This window comes from Penicillium canescens (genome assembly GCF_028828765.1).
Source record: "Penicillium canescens strain IBT 15451 chromosome Unknown utg000008l_segment0_segment0, whole genome shotgun sequence".
Lineage (NCBI taxonomy): Eukaryota > Fungi > Ascomycota > Eurotiomycetes > Eurotiales > Aspergillaceae > Penicillium > Penicillium canescens.
Genome location: NW_026703970.1, coordinates 1,640,406 through 1,660,466, shown reverse-complemented (window position 1 = coordinate 1,660,466; position 20,061 = coordinate 1,640,406). Strand labels below are relative to the sequence as shown.

Genomic DNA, 20,061 nt, shown 5'->3' with positions numbered 1-20,061 from the left:
TTCGCTTCTTCTACAGTAGACAAGAAGGCGCAGGTCACAGAATGCAAGTCAAGAATCTTATTTTTCTATATATTTACATGATTTCAAGACGCTTCATAACGTTGCAGCCGGCGCTCGGCTTGTGATGACCCAGGGCGCAAACCTGACAACAGAAACCAAAACCAATAACCCAATGCAGTCATACTGGGTGGCGAGGGGAGAGTGGAAACACAATGCAAAAAGACGCCAGCAGAACACCTCAGGATCCAGAGAAATGCCATCAGATAAGATCCAACGCGCGTCCTAGTCTATAGAAAGGATGAAACATTCAGCCCTGAGCAAGCCTAGTTATGTCTTGAGAGCAAGATCCTAGGCGAACAGGCCGAAAATCAACCGGGGCGGGTGAACAACAGGACGAATGAAGGATTAATACATGAAGAAAAAGAAAATCTGATTAACCAGCGAAGAACAAAATTGCAGTCACTGGAATAAGCATAACCGTAAAGAAGTGCCAGGTCCACCTGGCTTGATATCGAACAGTCATATTGTACAATTGGAAGGTGTGGGATCAAGATGCGAGAAGAGATGAAATCCACAAGAGAATATGTCGGCGGAAGGGGGAGAAAGGAGGCAAAAGAGATCGAACAGAGGCTATTGCACAATTAAATGTAATCGCGCGCGGCCTTCTGCAGCTCGATCAATCGCCAACCCCGAGTTTCAGGGTTGTTGACCTCATCGGGAATACGGGTCAGGCCAATGGCGTAAGTGACTAGTTGAACCTTGTCCTCCATACCGGCGGCAAGCTCGCCGGTCTTGACCTTGCGGTAAACATGGATTTCTTGGGTCCGGCAAGTGACGACGAACACTGGGATGTCACCGGGGTCCAGAATACGGGCATGCGAAATGTCAACGCCACGAATATCGAGGATGCGACCATCGGACTTGAGGCCAGCGGTGGTGTATTGTTGGGCAAGAGCAGCGTAGACGTGGTACTGAGCATCCGAGAGCCAAAGCTTCAGAGTCTCAACGTCTCCCTTAACGTAGGCATCGAGGACTTCGGGGAGCATGTAATCGCGCATTTCCCGCAGGAACGGCTCCATCTGGAAGTTGGGATCGATCTCCCGGAACTTCTTGATGACCTGAGCGGTCTCGTTCTCAGCGAAGAAGCCTCCAATCTTGTCGGAAATGCTGCGTGCTGTGCTGATAAGGGGGTTCTCGGACTCGTTATAGGTTTCCTTCATGCTGAAGAGCTTCTGCATCATGGGATTGGAGTCCTTGAAGTCACGCCACGAGTCCTTCCAGGCAGCGTCCTTGTGGATGGTGACGTTGGTACCGGCGCTGGGGGTAAATCAGTCAGACATGTACCAATTGGGCATGGGATTATCAAAACTTACTTCGGATCCTCAATCATCTGGTCAACGTGACGAATCTTGCCAGACTTGAGCTCCTGTGCCTCCCGACGCTGTCGCTCCTTGCGGCGCTCCTCCTTTTCAACCCAACCACCGTAGCGGGAACTGCTACCATCATCAATTGCATCCTTGACACTCTTGTATGCCTCGGTCTCACGAACGGGTCGTGTGGCCTTCTCGAGTCCTTCTCCGGTTGCACTGACACCCTTGCGAACGCCCTTAACGACGGAAGTGTTCCACGTCCAAGCAGCTCCCTTTCCAAGAGCCTTACCGGTGGTCTTGAAAGCAGCTCCGGTTTTGCTTGTAGCAGCTCCCGAGGCAGCGTCATAGGCAGCACGAGCACGTCTGACGTTCTCGTTCTCGGTGAACTGGTGGGCTGAGGATGCCAGCGCCTTGGTAGACTCTTCCCATTCCTTGGAGGCTTTGAACTCAGACTGCAGAGTCTCACGGAAAACCTGCCACGGGGACTTGTCTCCGTGAGGTGGTGGCGGAGGTGCCTCTTCCTTTTTCTTCTCCTTTCCTTCCTCTTTGGATTCCTCGCCCTGTGATTCAGACTTGGCACCCTCGCTCTGCTTCTCCTCGCTCTGCTTTTGCGATTGCTGCTGTTGCCAAAGGGAGGTTGCGACGTGGAATGAACGTGTCAATGGGAGGGCGGCGAACGGCGAGACAATTTGGGAGACGGTGTGAGGTGCGGGTTGGATAATGGCCCGGGAGGACCTAGGAGACAGGGCTGAGGTCTGAGCTGAGATGGTCGAATATAACCCAGCGCGAGTCGATAACCGCTGGGAGGATCTGAGAATCGATGCCTGAGACCGCAGGATAGCGGCTCGCGCGGCGGCAGACATCTTGGTCGGAATCATCTGTGGTAACAGAGAAGTATGAGGAGCAAAAGGATAACGGAGATGAAAGATGGAGGTAAAATCTAATATAAAAGACGGGGGATTCCAGCCCAGCCTGGACGCGATATGTTGAGTGGTGAAGGAGGCGAAGAGATCGGGGAAGGGAAAAAGTCGAGATGCCAAGACTTCGAAAAACTTCCAGCGTTCCCTCTGTTCGGTCCGACAACGGGACCTGCGACAACACCCGGGGTTCACGGTTAGGCACTCCGGCCTTCAATCTCTATTCAATTGTTATTTTTGCTGTTCTCTTTACGCCCTTCGAAATCCTTGTTACTGCGCACCGTCGCCATGAGCTCCTTTTCGATGAGCGCGTTGACCAAGGCTTTGCCGTCGGTATGTCGCCAATCTCAGCCTCGAATTCACTCATTGTGTATCACACGTCCCTTTTCCCTGTCTAGCTCTCAACAAGTCCCACGGGGCGATCGTGATGAAATGCAAAGACAGATGCTGGGTCGAGACTCGAAGGCACCCTCCGACACCTCATCGCCTTCATCGCCATTGTCTGCAATCACGCAAATGATGCAGGGCGAGAGGGCCCCTGCGCGCCGTGACAACTTCAGAATGGCTGAAAGTTTCGAAGCCGATGTGATTAAGCACCCCTACGCCGACCAAACCCCGGCTCACCACCTGCACGTCTACTGCCACAAGCACAACACAATCCTCACCTTGACACGGCCAAACGGCAACCCTATTATGTCAATTGGATGTGGCCAGATTGGCTTCCGCAAAGCCGGCCGCTCTGGATTTGACCCGGCATACCAACTGTCCGCCCACGTGCTAAGCCAAATCAAGGAGAAAGGCCTCCTGATGGAGATCAAGCGACTAGAAGTCGTGTTCCGGGGGTTTGGAAAGGGCCGAGAGGCATTCACAAAGGTTCTGCTGGGCAATGAGGGACGATTCATCAAAGGACTTGTGGTGCGAGTGACCGATTCCACTCGACTCAAGTTCGGTGGTACCCGCAGCAGGCATGAGCGTAGACTGGGATGATCTTTCAGTCTCAAAAGCATATTTTTTTCCCTCGCCGGTGAAGAGGTCATTGTTGGTTTCATTTGGCTTCTTATATACAGCCAAACTGTACTGAATTGCATGGTGTGGAGAAAGCCGAGCAGCCTTTTTCCTTGTTCTTTACTTCTTTCTTTGTTTTCAAATTGGTGTATGTCGATCGGCACCTACTCTGTATATTAGAATTCTGTTTTCAGGAATACAAGCCATCCGTCTGCAAACTGCATACAAACAGAACGGCTCACTTTGAGTCCCGAAAACCATAGTCAGGTCACCCGGGAAATTCCATGGTGAGGAAGAGTGGGAGTAATTTATAATATGTGTGTAGCATTGGAGGCAAGATAGGAAAAGTCACTGAGTTACGTCCACATTGCAGATATGTTTATATATATCGGCAAGGCACGTTTTCGTTTCCTAAGATCCAGAACATCAATCCGGATGGCTCTTTTCTGGACAGCTGTGGGCTTGACCAAGCTACTTAAAGATATCTACAAACTGAAAGTCATTTAAAGACGCGTTTTTACCAACGGCTCGATTTTGATATTGTTGTTTTCGAAACATAACTTATAGGTCACAATGCACCATCTCTTAAGTACATTCCAATAGTTTAAGTTTTATGGTAAAACGAGTCCATCATATCGCCAGGTCCTCATATCATACTTAACAAGCTTACAAAGCCAAACATGACATGGGAGTGCTGAACATAGATGTAGGTGGGCCCGGAGATTATTTGTTGCCTCAGGCTCCCAGAATAATTACCTAATGGGGTATAGCGCCCATCAGCTCGTCGATCACGTTCTCGAATCACCCTGGGGCTGCTGCTTCATCACTCTTTCTGCTTGCCTCGGCGCTTTGATTGTCTTGTTTTCTGTGATTTGGCATTGTGCTTTTGCTGAAGTTGTTCCAAAAGTTCCATCGACGCGCTCTGACCTTATACCCAGATTGCTGCCTGCAGTTGCATGCGCCGAAGCTCTTCCCCGCGAAATTACACCGCGCACATATCCCCAACTCCGGCAAGCTGAGACGGACGGCTTGATGATTGCTGGAGTTTCTCGACTGGGCCGTCCAAAACCGTTTGGATGCACCCTCTAAACCCTTTTCTCCGTGCCTTCTTTCGAAGCACTGTCCCGGGCCAGTGTATACCGGTTGGGAACCATGTAGGTGGAGACCGTCAATCAACCAGCGGATCGTCCGGAGTGGCTAATTGATATTGTGTGCGTTCATTAGGTCTTGCTCGTACCCACGACGGATTGTCTCATCGGTTCACGCGACCGGGAATCAAACTTGCTGTATTCTGATCTCGTCGCGTCGGAGGAATTTCTAGGGAGTCATGTGTTACGCATCCCTATTCATACCGGCTCTACAAATTCAAAAGAAGACAACAATGTGCGGGATAGTCGAGGGAAGGCGAGACAGGTTACGACATTTAACGGCAGGACAGTGATCATTAAGGACAACTCGGTATACAGCAACAAAGGTAACAAGTTCTTTTTAGTGAACGCGATGACTTGTGCTGACAATGATCTGACACCAGGATTCAAGTCACTCACACAAGCTCAGCTTCTGTCGGATGCGCTATACTACACTGCGTCCAATGAGTCGCGGCCATGGCTCATTTATTACATTTCTCGCCCGCTGATCGGAACGTATGATCCAGCAAGGATCATACCTGCCGCAGTGCCTGGAACAGGAAGCAGGGCCATTGAACCTAGCACGGCGGACAAAAAATATGGAAATGGGGATTCAATGGGAACGCCACAAAAACAAGAGATTAGAACTTTTGGTGAACTGCTTGCCAACTTTCCGATGATTGCCCGACAGATGCAGCCTGGTCTCGAACGATTATTCCGCGAATTTGGAAAGGAACTTGGGAAACCGCTACCGCCTCCTCCTTCACGATCGCCGTCTGCATCTGGCAGTGAGCGTATGCACAAGCTCACCCGCACCGAGTCACTAACGGACGAAAGCTCTTCTATCCGCAGTTGGTCTTCACGCAGCAGAGGACGACTGCCTTTCAATTCGGAAGAATACTTCGAAGACGATGAAGACCTTATGCGTCGAAGCTTAGAGACTGCTGTCACTGCGGCCATTGATCTATTTCGTCTCGTTGACAAGCAACAACTGTCACTGCTCGGAGCGACCACCGATCTCACTGGCCCTGTAGTCGAACGTCTCATAGAACGCTATGTCGCCGAGCAAGTTCACGAGCCCTTACTTTTCCCTCGTCTTTGTTCCTTCCGCCAGCCAGAAGACACAGAGTTGGACTCTCGAATACGACAGATGGAGAGCATTGATGTGTCCCAGGTTGGAATTTCCGTGGAAGGTGGACGGGCAGGGAAGCGAGAATTGATTCGGCGACTGGGGCGAGGTGTGGATGAGTTTCGGAAGATCAACGAGGCCCGGTGTCCTCATGATATGCTGAGTACTCTCCTTGGAACTGTCAAAGTCATTTCCTACCCAGGAAGCTATGATCAGCTGGACGGCCCAGCGTCCGAGAAAGGAACTTCTTCTGTCACGATCAATGCCGATGTTCTAGTCTCATTGTTGCTCGTTGTTGTGATTCGATCCCAAACTAGACATCTCCAAGCTCGGTTGCTGTATATGCAGCACTTCATCTATATCGATGATGTTGATAGCGGTGAGATGGGCTATGCTCTGAGTACTTTCGAGGCTGTTTTGATGTATCTTGTGACCGATTCCGCAGGGCTACGTCGCGCCAGTGCTCGAAACCGACGTCTATGGCAAGCCACCAAAGCAGGCAGATTATCTGATATGAAGGCCATTTTGGAACCAAACGAAGACCACGAATCAGAAGATGACATCACTCCACCGGAGCCAGAGCGGAAGTCTGTGTTCTTCCAGACAGATGACACGGATGAAGCAGAGGAACTGCCACTTGAAAACTCTTTCACCAATCACATCAATAGCGGAACACACCAAGAGGAAGCCATTGTCGATGCACCGCCATTGTCACACGTATTTCCATTCCAGACATGGGATGATCCTTCAATCCTCCAAGAGCCTCATCGATCAGTCAAAAAAGTGTCAATGGATGTTCGCAGCATGTCAGAATCATCAGCCGTCTCATTCATCTCTAGGACAACCACTGTTGGTTCTATGGCGAGTGGAATCGAGGGTGATAGCTCAATTGAGACTTTAACCAAAACCCAAGACCCTGCCGGTGATTCTATACCAATGATGGCAGTAGAGGGTCGTCAGCCTGAGGCTTTGAGATACTTGTTGACTCTGGAGGAATACTACCCGTTGGAAGAGATTCTCCAAGATACTAATGCCAATGGAACGACACTATTGAATGCTGCGGTGCAGCTAGCTCACAACGAGATTGTTGAGATTCTTTTGGACTTTTTGTTCGCAAAGACAGACGCAAATGTGGTTGCCTTCTATTTGACCAAATCCGATGTTCATGGCCGGACTGTCGCCCATTATCTGTTCAGCACACCCTCTCTGCTGGCCCGACTCGGTAGCATCGTTCCATGGAGACTGCGAGACAAGCACGGACAAACTCCACTCTTCGCACTTTGCCGATCCTATGATCATCCCGAGTATAAATCCATGGTCCAAGCTGCTTTGACTGCAGCGCAACAGTCACAAGGTGATAACAAACCACTTCAATTGGATGACCATGTCGACGCCAAAGGGAACACCTTATTGCATATTGTTGGCGACCCAGAGATCACAAGAAGGATTCTCCAGGAGAGCGATTGTGACCCCAATGCGACAAATGACAAGAGATTCACACCATTGATGATGGCCAGCAAGTACGGGCGAGTCGATCAAGTTCGCATTCTATTCCTAGACCCAAGGGTCGATGTTCATATCAAAGAGGCCCGTGGTTTGACGGCCGTTGAACTAGCCAAAGATGACGAGGTACGAAATCGCATCGACGACTTGATTTTGTTGTCCCATCCCCCATCTGCCTGTGGAGACCCTTCTGGCCGTGTCACGACCGTCGTGCGATCATTCTTTGTGGAAGATGCAACAGTACGCTTCATCCTCAAATCCGGGGCTCCGTATCCTCCATCCGAATCAGTGGCATCTTCACGGCCTGGATCAACAACATACACGGTTACAACTTGTCGTCGCAATTTCTCGGACTTCGAGAATTTAGCCAAGTGGCTTGCAGTGGAACATCCAGCGTCTTATATGCCATCTCTTTCGGATTTCCGAAATCCATTTCAAATCCATTCAAAGCCATCGCGGTCCGTGCTCCATGATCTACAGGAAAGGCTCGACCGTTTCCTCAAGACGCTATTGACCCATCCAACCTTCTCGACCCATGAAATGCTGTGGGAGTTTTTCCTCGTTCCAGAGCTTCAACCTGAAATGGTGGCCGATCGTTCTCGCCGGAAGGCAGCAGTGCTCACAGAGACAATCGCCGATGAATACCCGCCTGTTTCGCTGGATGGAATGCGCGATACCGAGCAGTTCGTCAACCACGCCCAGGAGATGGTGCGCGGAGTGCACGCAAATACGCGCAACCTGATCCGCCGTGGACATGCGTTGCACAATGGAGCATCAGATCTTGCTGATGCCGTGATGCTATGCTCATCTGTCCTCGCAACTCTCCGAGAGCCCACAAATGCGCTTCCCGTATCGCATATAGAGGCCTTCGCCCGATATGCCACATACCTATCGACCTCAAGGTCGGACTCCTCCCCCTCTCCTGCAGTATATTGCCGCTCTTTCCTCAGTCGACAACACAACTGCCGCAATTCTTGAATCTCTCTCCCGCCCACTGTCTCTCATGTCCTCCCTCTCCTCAACAACCCGCAACATTTCTCGCTCGCGCTCCTCCCTCCTCTCTTCGTCCCTTCCCCGCAAGTTCAATCTCAACCTACCCGGTTTTGAAGAGTCTCGTCAAAAGTCCGTCCGCGACTTGGAAAAAAGATTCGCGACGGTGAATCCGAAGCCACCCGTCTCGCAAAAGAGGTTTCATGGAACAAAGATGTAGTAGTCAGCGAGCTGGCTGGCTGGACCTCATGGCGTGAAAAGGTTGGCCGTGATGCCATACGTGCTTTTGTCAAGGATACTCTTGTTCGTGAAAAGGAGCGTGGGAAACGGCTTGAACGCTGCCTGCGCAGTGTGCGTGAGATGAATCCTTGAACATGATTGATACATCATAGATCTCAATGAGAGGGTTTCCCTCATTTCTTACTGGCTTTCCTTTTTGATTTGTACATCTCATGGCGAGCATGTGTTTGGATATTTGCTTTTTATTTTCTGTCTCTTTTTCTTTGTTGGTTCTCTGTCTAACGCCCCTGGGTTCTGGAATAGCGTGGCGCGTGGCGATGTCCCAATGTATCATCTCGTTCATAGCTTAACTCAGAAGCTACTCAATCCAAGACAATGCTCTTGCCACATCATTGGCTATCTATTTGACAACTAATGCAACAATCTATGATTACACTGGACAAGTACCGCCTCTACTTGAAGAAAATGAGCTGTGCTCCACCAAGGGTTGTGTTTCTGATCTCATTGACGAGCCTACTGATAGGTAGTGAAGACGTAAGAGCATCGCACACATGTTCTGGCCAACTTAGTCAATAATCTGGTCAGATTCTCAATTAATCCATCTCTCCTTAATCTATCCGCCAGAGACTCGTTCCATTCTGTTTTAATGCTCTCGATTGTATAGTACTTGAAGCCCTGGCCATCCCTGTACTCCTGAAGAACCTATTGTACCACCGATCCATAGAAATGATACCTTCAATGACACCTTCCAGAATAAAGTTTGCCCGTTTAAGAGCCGAAAGTATCACTGATCACTCATTGGGATGGTCTCTAACAATCGGTATAGAGATACAACCCTAACTCGGTAATATTTGTTTGTGTCAGAAATGACTGCCATTCGTCTAGAGATTTTTCCAGCCATTAGATGAACATTGTGATGCTGTATTTAACTCGTTCTCCCTCAAATTAATTCCCTCGTCCTATGAGATAGTATCATTTAAGACATTCAAGTTATAACACATATGACTTCCCAAAATCAATATCATCCACATAAAGCGCAGAAACCTGCTATATACCCACAGTTGCATATGGTGAAAACGGACTCCGATGTATGGCAGAGTTCGCTATGGCTAACCAGGAATAGCGCGGTATCCACCCACCATTTAGTCAAGGAAACTGTAGCTAACTATACATCGGCTAGAAGAACACTATCCAGGAAAAAGCTATGAATACCATGAAACCTCACTATTTGATCGTAGTATCCAAAAATTCCTCCTGTGAGCCAGCAGCGTCTCGGGTTCGATCAAAGCTTGCATTTAGTAGTATCTACAAGGGTGCCCTTGATTTGCTGCGGTACAAGGACCCGAGAGAGGTATTGGTTTTATAAAAGTAGGATCTGAACAAAAATAACGAAGGCACCGAAAACAAATAAAGACTCTGCTCATGCCTTCCAAGATGTGGCAGCAACAGAAAGAATAAGCAACGAGAAACAAGTCATCTATCAAGCATGATCACACTCCAATCCCCCACCGTGAAATTATAGTTAATAGGCAATAATTGAAAGGAAAAGTGCACGAGGAAACTTAGGTTTGAATCCTCAGCCCTGGGAGAACCCACAGAAAGGGTATGGTGCCTGAGGTGTCTGAGAAGTGGAAGAAAATTGCCGAGAACGACGAAACTCGACCAAAGCATTTCTTAAGACCGAGGAAACGGAAGAAGGAGGAATTGTCTCAGCGAAGTCTTGGGTTCTTCTGTCCGAAAGCCTAGAATGCTCCGCGTCCTGAACATGTGGGCAGCAGACTGCAAAAGGCCATTGATTGACAGGCGATTGGAAGCAACAGATGCGTGGGAACGACCGGACTATGCCTGAGAGTTGCGAGATTTGACCCGTCAGTGGGGCTCTGATTCATATGCGAGCAGATTGAATCTCGACTGAGACGAGAGCCACATCCAGCCTCGGTGTCGGCCGATGTTGTGTTCCACATGAGGGAGGATCTGTTTGTTGGGCTCACAGCGGATGGAATCAATGCTGTTGGGGTAGAGCTCGTCGAACGCTGAATTGAGTTGCTTCGAGGTCCCTACAATCGCATTTGTATTAGCTATTGCTCTCAGTTCTTACCAGAGTACTTCAGGATGATACTCACATTACCAAGTGTACTCGCCGATGCATTGCAACTGGTGCGATAGACTTCAGTCAATGAGTTTAGGTGTTCTGAATCGTCAAGGATGATAGTAACAGACGGAGAGGGGCTTCTGCTGAACATGAGGGATGTACGCTCCGGGTCGGCATCTTTCACGAGAAAGGCATCGATGCTTTTGCTTGTCCTAGCAAGCGAGACTGTGGAAAGACCAAAGTGATCTGATTCGCGGCTGCCACAATTCCGGAGACGTCGGGCCTGACGAGCTCGTCGAATGTACCACCCCAGCAAGAAAATCAGTCCAGCCAGTGTAAGGGTCCCGAGGATAACGGCTCCGGCAATGGAGAGCTTGTAATACCTCCATTTCCCAGCTGACCGATTGTATACAGCTATAGGATCGGTAAGAGAAGGCATGTCCTGGATGGAGTCGTGAATGAAGTTGGAGAGACATAATTCTTCTTACTGCACCCTCACCATATCGGGAAAGAGCCAACAGCCTCATATCGAGTCGCCACCCCGAACAACTCTGAAATTATCTAATTCTCTGTTATAACGTGGTTGGTAGACATTGCGACCTACAAGAAAGAATTTAATGTGAAGTCTCAAGGCTTGGTAGAGACTTACGAGTAGTATGTGTGCACTCGAAACATCAGGCAATACAACATATCATAGATGCGAAAAATCTCACAATGGCCACTACTGTATTTGCGAGAACTGCGCAAGGCAGGTACTGCCAGTTTGCATGGTTCAGACAAGTAGATTGTCTATAGCCCTTCTGTAACTAAAGGAAACTAATGTCACTTAATACGAGAAAGCATGATAGCTGGCAGCGACCTGAATATCCATTTTGTGTGAGGCAAAGTTGAAGGGTGGTGGATGCGAAGTTGAAGATGATCAGTGCGGCCGGCGTGGTCAGATAAATGGAAAATGTGCACCATTTAAGGTGAATATGAGGATAAAACGAGTCTTGGAGAAATGGAAACGAGAGCAAGAGATACCTGAGTACTTGTAGTCCTGTATCATGGGAGATAGGGCAATGGAAAGGCAAAGGACAAACCGACGTAACAAGAAAAAAGAACCAAGGATAGAGGATAAAGGCGAAGAGAGAAGACGAAGGAAGAAATACACAAGTTGGGGAATATAAGGAAAAGGAAGAAGTGAGGCGAGTGAGAGGCGAATAACTTATCTCATAGCAATACAACGGAACGTTATACGACAACCGCAATTTCCGCTTGTACTGATTCTTCAAGTCTTCAAGTCAGCAAAAAGCTAAAATGACGTATAGAGTTATAGGAGGAAATGGAGTTTGTGCGCCATTTTGGCGAGTCGCTGCAGATATAAGCCTTCCAGGTCTTATTGCATGTCATATCGCGAGGATTTGATTGACCCTGAGATGGGACAAACCATGCTATTTTCAGCGAGATGACAAACGTTTCTTTGGACAGAGATCTTCAGGGAACCATATACTAGGATAGTATCAAAGTCTGAGAAGAATAGACGAGGATGACTAGAGAGAGTTGAACAGAAGCATGGATATAAAAGGACACAAGCAACAGCTAAAAGATGTAGACTAAAAGCAAATCAAGTAGATATAGATCCGAAAAGACAGACTTCACATGGTAAGACATCGAAACAAATTCTTTACCTCGTGAGACGACGAATCAACCATAATACTCGGCCAACCAAGTTCGCAAATCCCCAACAGTTGGGTATTCTAAAAACAGGCTCCCGCTGACGGAAATTCCCAACTCCTCTCGTAGCCGTTCAGCGATGACCAAACTCATCAAGCTGTCGACACCGAGACCAGTGAACGTGGCATCATCTGTCAAATCAGACGGCTCCATAGCGGCTTCATGAGCCACCAGTGCTATTGCTTTACCAACAGTACTACTTGCGGAAGAGCTGCCTATTGCATCGACAGCCATTCGTTGAAGAGGCGAACAGTTTGCGGGAGCAACCATTGAGATCTCTTTCATCGCAGATTCGGCGGCCGATTGTAAGCCCCTTTTTGATCTGATGACTTCTGCAGCAGGCGAAGAAGAAGGTACCAGCCCCGAATGAGCAAGGTTGCCAGTATCGGGAACATCTGCACCACTCACGAGACTGGATCTGGTGTCGGGAGATGAAAAAAAGCGATTCAGTAGCACGCGGGGGTAGCGACGGAACTTCATAGCCTGCATGACCCCCACAATTTCGTCGCCTTGCAGTACGTAGACGTCACCTAGATAGATTGATGCATCCTCGGCAGTAGGAATCATCTTCACATAAGATCGATAACTGGCTCCAGCCACCAGCGGGCGAGCCATGCGAAGGGATCCCCAGCCAGGGGTGACACAGAAGTTGTTCTTTGTGTCCATAGTGTCCGAAACGTTCACGACGAAGCCAGCCAAGTGGCACACGCTATCAATGAAGAAAGGAGGTACAGTCCAAGTTCCACTCATATCAGTTTCCTTGATGGTAACATCGGCGAAAGCCTCGAGTCCGTGTAGTACCACAGAGCGCATGCCGCGATACTTCTCCGCATAGTCAACCAGTTTATCCGCAAAAAGCGCATATACCATGTTATGCGAGAGTCTGTTTGCCAGACCATCGTCAGCCAATTGTGACAACGTCTCGATTCGACCTTGAACAAAGTGGAGGAATGGCACCCAACTAGATAGCCAGGTCTTTGCACTTCCATAGACAACCTGGGCTGTCACGATAGGATCCTTGTCCAGAAGCGAGAGCCCATCACTAGAAGCATTGTGAATCTCAATGAATGCTATCCCCGATCTAATATCAGATGTACTGATAGAGATCTGAATGAGTTGCGGCGTGTCAGTCTTCTTTTGTGCCACTAAGCCTTCACGCACGACAAGGTTCGATATTTCCATATCAAGGACACTCTTGTCGTTCTTTGAATCCAGATTGTGCAGGAGATGCTTCCCCAGTGTCAATGCAATATCCGCATGTATCGACTAGAAATTGCAAGAATCATTAGCAGACTGATTGTCAAGTTTAGGCGTAAGCGTCGAGATTTACTGAAGTCACCACACCGGTCCCGTTCATCTTGTGTCCCCATGCAGCAGCCAAAAATTCCGAATGCATCAAATCTGATTGAACGACAACTCGTCCGGCTACCCCAGAGAAATCCTCTTCGACAACCCTGTGAACTAGGGATGTTCGCAGGCTGGAGATGGGCGTAGGTCGTGCATGAGTGGCGGGAATCGTTGTTGAAAGTGTTTTCTTCTCAATATCATCTGGAATGTTGCCTTTAGTGAGAGCCCAATGGCCGTTATATTGTATCCAGTGGTTCTTCTCGTTCCAAGCATACGTAGGCAGGTCCAAAAGCCGCAGCTCTTTTTCGAAGGGCCGATGGAACTCGTTCCAGTTCACTTCTACACCAGCACGATGAAGCAGAGCCAGGGTTTGTGAGAGAGTCTGCCAATTATTCTCGCCCCGACGGAGGGATGGAACTGTAACACCTATCGGTGACATGATCGATTGTGCAAATCCAACACAGACGGGATGTGGTCCCAGTTCAATCCACGCCATTGTTTCGTCAACCGTTGAGATGCGGAGTGCCGTTTCCACGGCGCCCATAAAATTGACCGTCTCTCTCGTTGCTCGGCATATATAATTGGCATTGATTGTCCTCTCATCGAATATGATTTTGCCGAGCACAGGGGAGATGATGGGTAGTTTTGGAGGATGAAAGATTGCCCCTGTCCTAGCCATATCTTCCAGCTCGTGGAGAATAGGATCCATTTGCTTGGAGTGAAATGAAAATGCCACATCTAATTGAAAGCACTTGATTCCAGAGATTTGAAGTTCCGCCATCAGTGCTTCAATTTCGTCAACTGTTCCGCTCAGAACAGTGTCTCTGGGTCCGTTGAGGCAGGCGATCTCAAATGGCTTTCCATTTGCTTTTACAACCACTTCTTCGAGCGAGGCTCGGACTGCCAACATTTTGTGGCTTCCAGCTTGACATTTCTTCTCCAGGATCCTGGCTCGCTGACCAACAAGGAAGATTGTATCATTGGCAGACAGCACGCCCGCTGCGTGCAAAGCCGCATACTCGCCCAGGCTGTGACCAACCACAACATCCGGTCTGATACCTAGTGACTCCCAGTATTTGGTCAATGCCATCTCAACACATACAAGTGCAAGCTGTGTGGCTGTAGGTGAGTGCGCGTGGTCCTCAGGATAGCTTCCATTAATGACAGGAATGATGGATGGGAATCCCTGAACCTGGCACAGCGTGTCAAAGTGCCGAATTTGTAATTGGAAATACGGAGAATCTCGGAAAAGTTCGAAGTTACTAGACCGATGAGATGCCCCCTGTCCTGTGAAGGCAAATATCACTGGCGTCGGTCCAGTTGAGGGGATTGCTTCATGGGATTCCACTGATTGAAGAGAACAATTCAACTGCCTGATTAAATGCTTCACATCTGATGTGGGCACGGCCACACGGTGGTTATGATGATGACGCCGAGCGGTAGTTGTGTACGCTAAGTTCGACAGCGAGACATTCGGGTTTGCTTCTAGGTAGGCGATGAGGCGCTGCAGGTTGCCTTTCAACGAAAGCTTGCTCTTAGCCGAAACTGCTATAATGTGGCTGGTGCGAGGATCCTCATTGCAGACTCTGGTTTGCACGGGTGGCTCTTCAATGACAATGCTCGTGTTTCCTCCGGCAGCACTGAAGTTATTCACAACAGCAACACGTTTCCTATCTGAGGTCCTTCGCCAAGATATTCTCTGGTACGGTATTTGGATATTCCTTTTATCAAGATCCTTGGAAAACGCCGGGTTGATTGCGTTCTTGATACCGATATGTGGTGGAATGATCTCTCTGTCGAACATGAGCAACAGCTTGAGCAGCGCTGTTGTACCCGCAACAGCTTCACCATGACCAACATTTGCCTTCACCGCACCTATATATAGTGGCTGCTTTAGACTGCGGCGCTTGGCATTTGTTAATGGGGCGAAGACATCAGTGACAGACTTAATCTCTTGACCATCGCCCGCCTGCGTACCAGTTCCGTGCATTTCCACGTAACTGACATCCAAAGGATCCACCCCAGCTTGGGAGAGGATCTGTCGCGTGAGGTATGCTTGATGACCTGCATGAGGATGTGTGATGGAAATTGCCTCCGCCGAGTGGTTTGTTCCAGCTGCGAGGATGACACCCAGAATGTTATCGTTGTCGGCTTGGGCATCTTCCAGCCTTTTCATGATAAGCGATGCAACACCGTCAGCTCGGCAATAACCATCCGCTTCGCAATCCCATGTCTTGCATGCATTTGGTGTCCTTGATAGGAAGTGGCCATTGCTCAGTCCAGCGAACGCGTCCGAGTTGGTCAGCACATTCATTCCCCCTGCCACTGCCATATCTGTGTCTCCGTTCCAAAGGGAGTTGCAGGCCACCTGTATTTTTTCGGCTCTGATTAATTCTTCTGAACGTTTTATTTATCTCAAACAAAGGCGAATCAACTCACATTTATTGCGGCCAGTCCTGACGAGCATGCTGTATCGATGCTGTAGCTCGGTCCCGAGAATTTGAAAAAGTAATTGATACGACCTGGGCCAAAGGCACGACATCCCCCAGTAATAAAATATGTCCCTATATCCTGGCTTGTATTGACTTCGCGGTAATCGTCACTTGCCTGGCCATAGAAAGTGCCAATACGATGTAGGTCGGTTGATGCTGTGCGGTTCGCAACATAGCCAGCTCGTTCCAGAGCTTCATAGGCTGTGACAAGTGCTAGTCTCTGCATAGGGTCTGTTTGCATAGCCTCGCGCGGTGACATGTTGAAGAAAGGCGCATCGAATTGGCCAGGCTCGTCAATGAAGCAGCCGTACGGTGTATGGCTAGTGTTCGCACGCTTGCCAGTGGGGTCACAGTGTGATCCAACATCAAATCGATCAGCCGGGACCTTTCCATGCACGTCGAGACCCTCGTTCAAAACATCCCATAACTTGTCGGTGGTGTTCGCACCTCCGGGCATACGACACGACATGCCCACAATAGCAATTTTCGCTTGTTGGGTACCTCTGGTGCATTCTGAAAATCTTCCAGGCTGGGAGACCCATTCCAGAGTGTCTTGCGTTGATGTTTGGAATCCATTCGACTCCAAACTCAGCGCCTCGACCAGGTCGTGAGCGGGTAAAGATGACCGTAGCGTAAGCACCACACACTCCGACACTCTGGTATCGTTTGCCCGCTGTACGATTGCCTGGACAACCTTGTCCCAATGAATCGTTTGGGTCAGTAATTCCTCTACCGTGTTACGGAGAAGCCCACTGGCGCTTGTTGCTAGAAATGGCTGGCCGGTGCTGGTCGAAAACAAGGGAGCACGCGGCATGAGCCTGGTATCAAGCTGTTTGCTTGACTTGGATTTGAGGATGCGATTGACATGCTCCTTCGTGTAAACATGTCTTGCGTGACATAAACCTCCGTAGACTGGCAGAGTAATGAACTTGCGGTCCCGCAAGAAGTCAGATGCGAGGAAAATGTGCTTCAGTCGCGCTGGTGGTCCGCTGACGGTCACTGACCCTCGATTCCAAGCACTGATAAACACCTTATTCAGGATGGGGAATTCCTATGGGTAGACGTCAAAACCAGTACCGAAGAGCAACCTTGACCAAATATAAATATGCGACTAACCTCAGCTTCTTGTATGGCATCAAGCTCATTTTGAACTTCTTCATGGGCAACTCCTGGAACAACATATGCCCAGCTATTATCAATTTGAGCGTCTTTGGAAGCCTGCAGGTTTTGTGAAACCTCATTGACCACTAAGCCAAGTCTAAACGCTGTACGGACAGCCTCAGACCCAGCAATAAGCAAATCTGACAATGTATGGGAGAGCGAAACAGCGGCAGCCGACAGAAGGCCAGTCCCCAGACCAGCTACACACAGGTCCGCGCTCTGAGTGTTAAGTAGGTTCTTACTGCTGCGTTCACAGTATCTGGGATGTAGGTGGTCAGCGGGAGTCTTGTCTGACGGTTATATTGGCTTTATCCTACCCGATGAAGGTTGCAAGTTGAACTGCACAAACGAGCATCCCATTCACACAGTCACCGAGAGGGCCACTGCGTAGGTCGGCATTGTTTGCAAGGCTAAATACTGTCTCAAATGGCGGAAACAAAGCCCTAAAATTGGCCGGCAGTGACCGAACTTCCTCCCGGATAACCAAAGTGGCGGCTTCAATAAAGTTGGCTAACAACAGATGTTGTCTGTTTTTGCTGTGGTTGTGAAGCCGTCGGAACACATCATTCATGTCACCTTGGGGAAACTCATTACCAAAATAGCAGACTGAAATGCTAATAGTTTCATCCGAGGACTCGGCGATGGAGGATGGCATCATGCTTGAAAACTGATTCATAGAGCTAGTTCCTATACATCCCATTATATGACCGTATCTCTCTCTGAAAAATAGGTTACTGACTGATGCCAGATGAGATTTATAAACAAAACGTCCCCATGACACATGGACGCACGACTCCAGAAATGGAAAGACAGCGGGATCAGTCAAGCAAGGGGTCATCAACGCTTGTGATCAATTTTGAGTTATCCTCAGTCGGATATAGTTAAATTGCAACCGAGGGACGGATATTTGACCTAGGATCGAATATCATTCTAATGTGAATACGACGTTCACCTTGAACTTGTAATTTGTACTAATTACCCCGGACTTCGGGCTTTTATGTCGGGAAATTATGCCCTCTCTAACACCTCGACTTCCATTCTGGAGATAAAAGGCGTGTTTGTCTTGCCACCCCCTTGCTGGCCATGCTTATTTGCCCCTTACACAAGCTGCGGGCTTTCAGCTCTACTAGTGTCAAGTCCTGTCTTTCAATTTGAAATAAGAATTTATCTTCTCACACCAAGACAAGACCTCGAATCTCGGCTCAACATGGTGTCGGGCGAGGGAGGCTATCGTCAAATCAATAAAGCCTTGAATACCTGCGCCTTTGAAGATTATTTGAAAGCCCAGCAAAAATGCATGCCAAAACTGTTAGATGTGGAGCAGATCAGTCCACGAGTAATCCGTATCCTTGGACAGAACCCTGGAAAGGTGAGCCCGAATTGTCGTGAACTCGACATTTCCAAGTTTGTTTACAAAATATCAATGAATACTAAAACTGTGCCACGCTATTCAGTTTACTCTTCAAGGAACGAACACCTATATTGTCGGTACTGGAGCCAAGCGTCTCATCATCGACACGGGCCAGGGCATCCCAGCCTGGGCAGGGTTGGTTGCAGAAACACTGGCCATCGGAAAATTTTCACTATCAGAAGTCCTTCTAACACATTGGCACGGAGATCATACCGGTGGTGTTCACGATCTCATTCGATTGTGCCCAGATCTCTCTCGGTTTATTTTCAAACATACCCCGAGCAAAACTCAGCAGCCCATCTTCGACGGCCAAATATTCACCGTTGAGGGCGCTACATTGCGAGCCATTTACACACCAGGACACTCCAATGACCACATGTGCTTCGTTTTAGAAGAGGAGAATGCCATGTTTACTGGGGACAACGTGCTTGGTCAGGGCACCACAGCAGTTGAACACCTCGGCACCTGGATGGAAACATTACGCACAATGAAGTCATATGAATGCGTCAAGGGCTACCCGGCCCATGGAGATGTAATAGCAAGCCTCAATTCCAAGATTGCGGGAGAGCTGGGAGGGAAGTTGCGACGTGAGCGCCAAGTGCTGCGGGCTCTACATCAAATTGAAAGTGGCCCGCGGGGTAGAAGGCTCTCAACCAAGGAGGTGGTCATGGCGGTGCATGGAGATAAAATTAGCGATCAACTTATGGAGAAGGTGTTGGATCCGTTCATGGACGAGATCCTTAGAAAGCTCGCTGAAGAAGGCATAGTTGGATTTGATATGAGAGGAGGCGTAAAAAGGTGGTTTGCTGTCACTTGAACCGTTGAAACTATAGATATTTATTTAACTAAGGGTTAGGTCTGATTGCCTTTGCCTTTGTATTGTAGTTTATTTATTACTATTTCACGGCGTTGGTGGGCCTGATATACTATAGCTATGGTTTGACTTTCCACTTTGGGTGTATACCACGATTGAGGGTTAGTTCGGGATGAGTATCCCCTACAATTATCGGAATGTGTCCGAGAAGCCAAAAATTCCCAGGTGCTCCGAGGACGGGCCTCGGGTCAATTGTCGTAATCCGCACTTTTTACCCCGACGGCGGATTCTGAACCTGCATGTAGATCGACCACGATAAACGCCACTTAAATTCCGAGATACCGGGACGCAGAACTATAGCCGGACACGACGCTAGGGCGGGATGCGCCCCTTGGATATCCCTCGCAGGAAAGAATGAAAAATACTGTATTTCAACCTATGCAGGTAGCTACCCGCCCGGCTTCCCAGGATTACTAGCCTAGTAGGCCAAGAAGCATGTTGCTACAGTGCTTATTGGATCAAGACACGGGTCTTGTGGGCCGAACTTCAGATCGGTCATATGGAGACTACGTACTATACTATGGCTCAGTATAACTCACCCGAGGGCGGTGGGCACGGAGCCAGAGACCCAGCAGATTCCAAGACCGCGCGGTCTCAAGACCTGCCAGGCCATTAGACCGCCCGCTAGCGTCCCCTACGACTCCAAGGCCCGCACAACCGTGAGCCTCAGATCTCAAGACGCCTGAG

At 49.0% G+C, this 20,061-nt stretch overlaps 6 protein-coding genes across 6 annotated transcripts; 3 read left to right on the top strand and 3 right to left on the bottom strand.

Annotated features, from left to right (window-relative positions):
- Nucleotides 1-76: 76 nt before the first annotated feature.
- tim44 (protein translocase subunit TIM44) lies at nucleotides 77-2,378 on the bottom strand. Its single transcript, XM_058520217.1, has 2 exons — nucleotides 1,374-2,378; nucleotides 77-1,317 (listed from the first exon to the last, which is right to left on the bottom strand). Exons 1-2 carry the CDS (start codon nucleotides 2,246-2,248, stop codon nucleotides 642-644), a joined length of 1,551 nt encoding a protein of 516 aa, XP_058367741.1. The 5' UTR covers nucleotides 2,249-2,378; the 3' UTR covers nucleotides 77-641.
- Nucleotides 2,379-2,575: 197 nt separating this feature from the next.
- On the top strand, nucleotides 2,576-3,274 carry N7446_011474 (mitochondrial 37S ribosomal protein uS11m; the record flags this gene model as incomplete). Its single annotated transcript, XM_058520216.1, has 1 exon — nucleotides 2,576-3,274. The coding sequence occupies one exon, from the start codon at nucleotides 2,576-2,578 to the stop codon at nucleotides 3,272-3,274; it is 699 nt and encodes a 232-aa protein (XP_058367740.1).
- A 1,094-nt stretch (nucleotides 3,275-4,368) lies between these two features.
- N7446_011473 (putative VPS9 domain protein) lies at nucleotides 4,369-8,029 on the top strand (the record flags this gene model as incomplete). Its single annotated transcript, XM_058520215.1, has 3 exons — nucleotides 4,369-4,446; nucleotides 4,517-4,766; nucleotides 4,824-8,029. 3 exons carry the CDS (start codon nucleotides 4,369-4,371, stop codon nucleotides 8,027-8,029), a joined length of 3,534 nt encoding a protein of 1,177 aa, XP_058367739.1.
- A 2,121-nt stretch (nucleotides 8,030-10,150) lies between these two features.
- Nucleotides 10,151-10,812, bottom strand: N7446_011472 (uncharacterized protein; the record flags this gene model as incomplete). Its single annotated transcript, XM_058520214.1, has 2 exons — nucleotides 10,151-10,338; nucleotides 10,380-10,812. The coding sequence occupies 2 exons, from the start codon at nucleotides 10,810-10,812 to the stop codon at nucleotides 10,151-10,153; spliced, it is 621 nt and encodes a 206-aa protein (XP_058367738.1).
- A 1,247-nt stretch (nucleotides 10,813-12,059) lies between these two features.
- tpcC (non-reducing polyketide synthase tpcC) lies at nucleotides 12,060-17,747 on the bottom strand (the record flags this gene model as incomplete). Its single annotated transcript, XM_058520213.1, has 5 exons — nucleotides 12,060-13,355; nucleotides 13,420-15,804; nucleotides 15,876-16,979; nucleotides 17,045-17,348; nucleotides 17,407-17,747. The coding sequence occupies 5 exons, from the start codon at nucleotides 17,745-17,747 to the stop codon at nucleotides 12,060-12,062; spliced, it is 5,430 nt and encodes a 1,809-aa protein (XP_058367737.1).
- A 549-nt stretch (nucleotides 17,748-18,296) lies between these two features.
- Nucleotides 18,297-19,317, top strand: tpcB (metallo-beta-lactamase type thioesterase tpcB; the record flags this gene model as incomplete). The annotated part of the gene is made up of 2 exons (XM_058520212.1): nucleotides 18,297-18,458; nucleotides 18,544-19,317. The coding sequence occupies 2 exons, from the start codon at nucleotides 18,297-18,299 to the stop codon at nucleotides 19,315-19,317; spliced, it is 936 nt and encodes a 311-aa protein (XP_058367736.1).
- Between the last annotated feature and the right edge of the window lie 744 nt (nucleotides 19,318-20,061).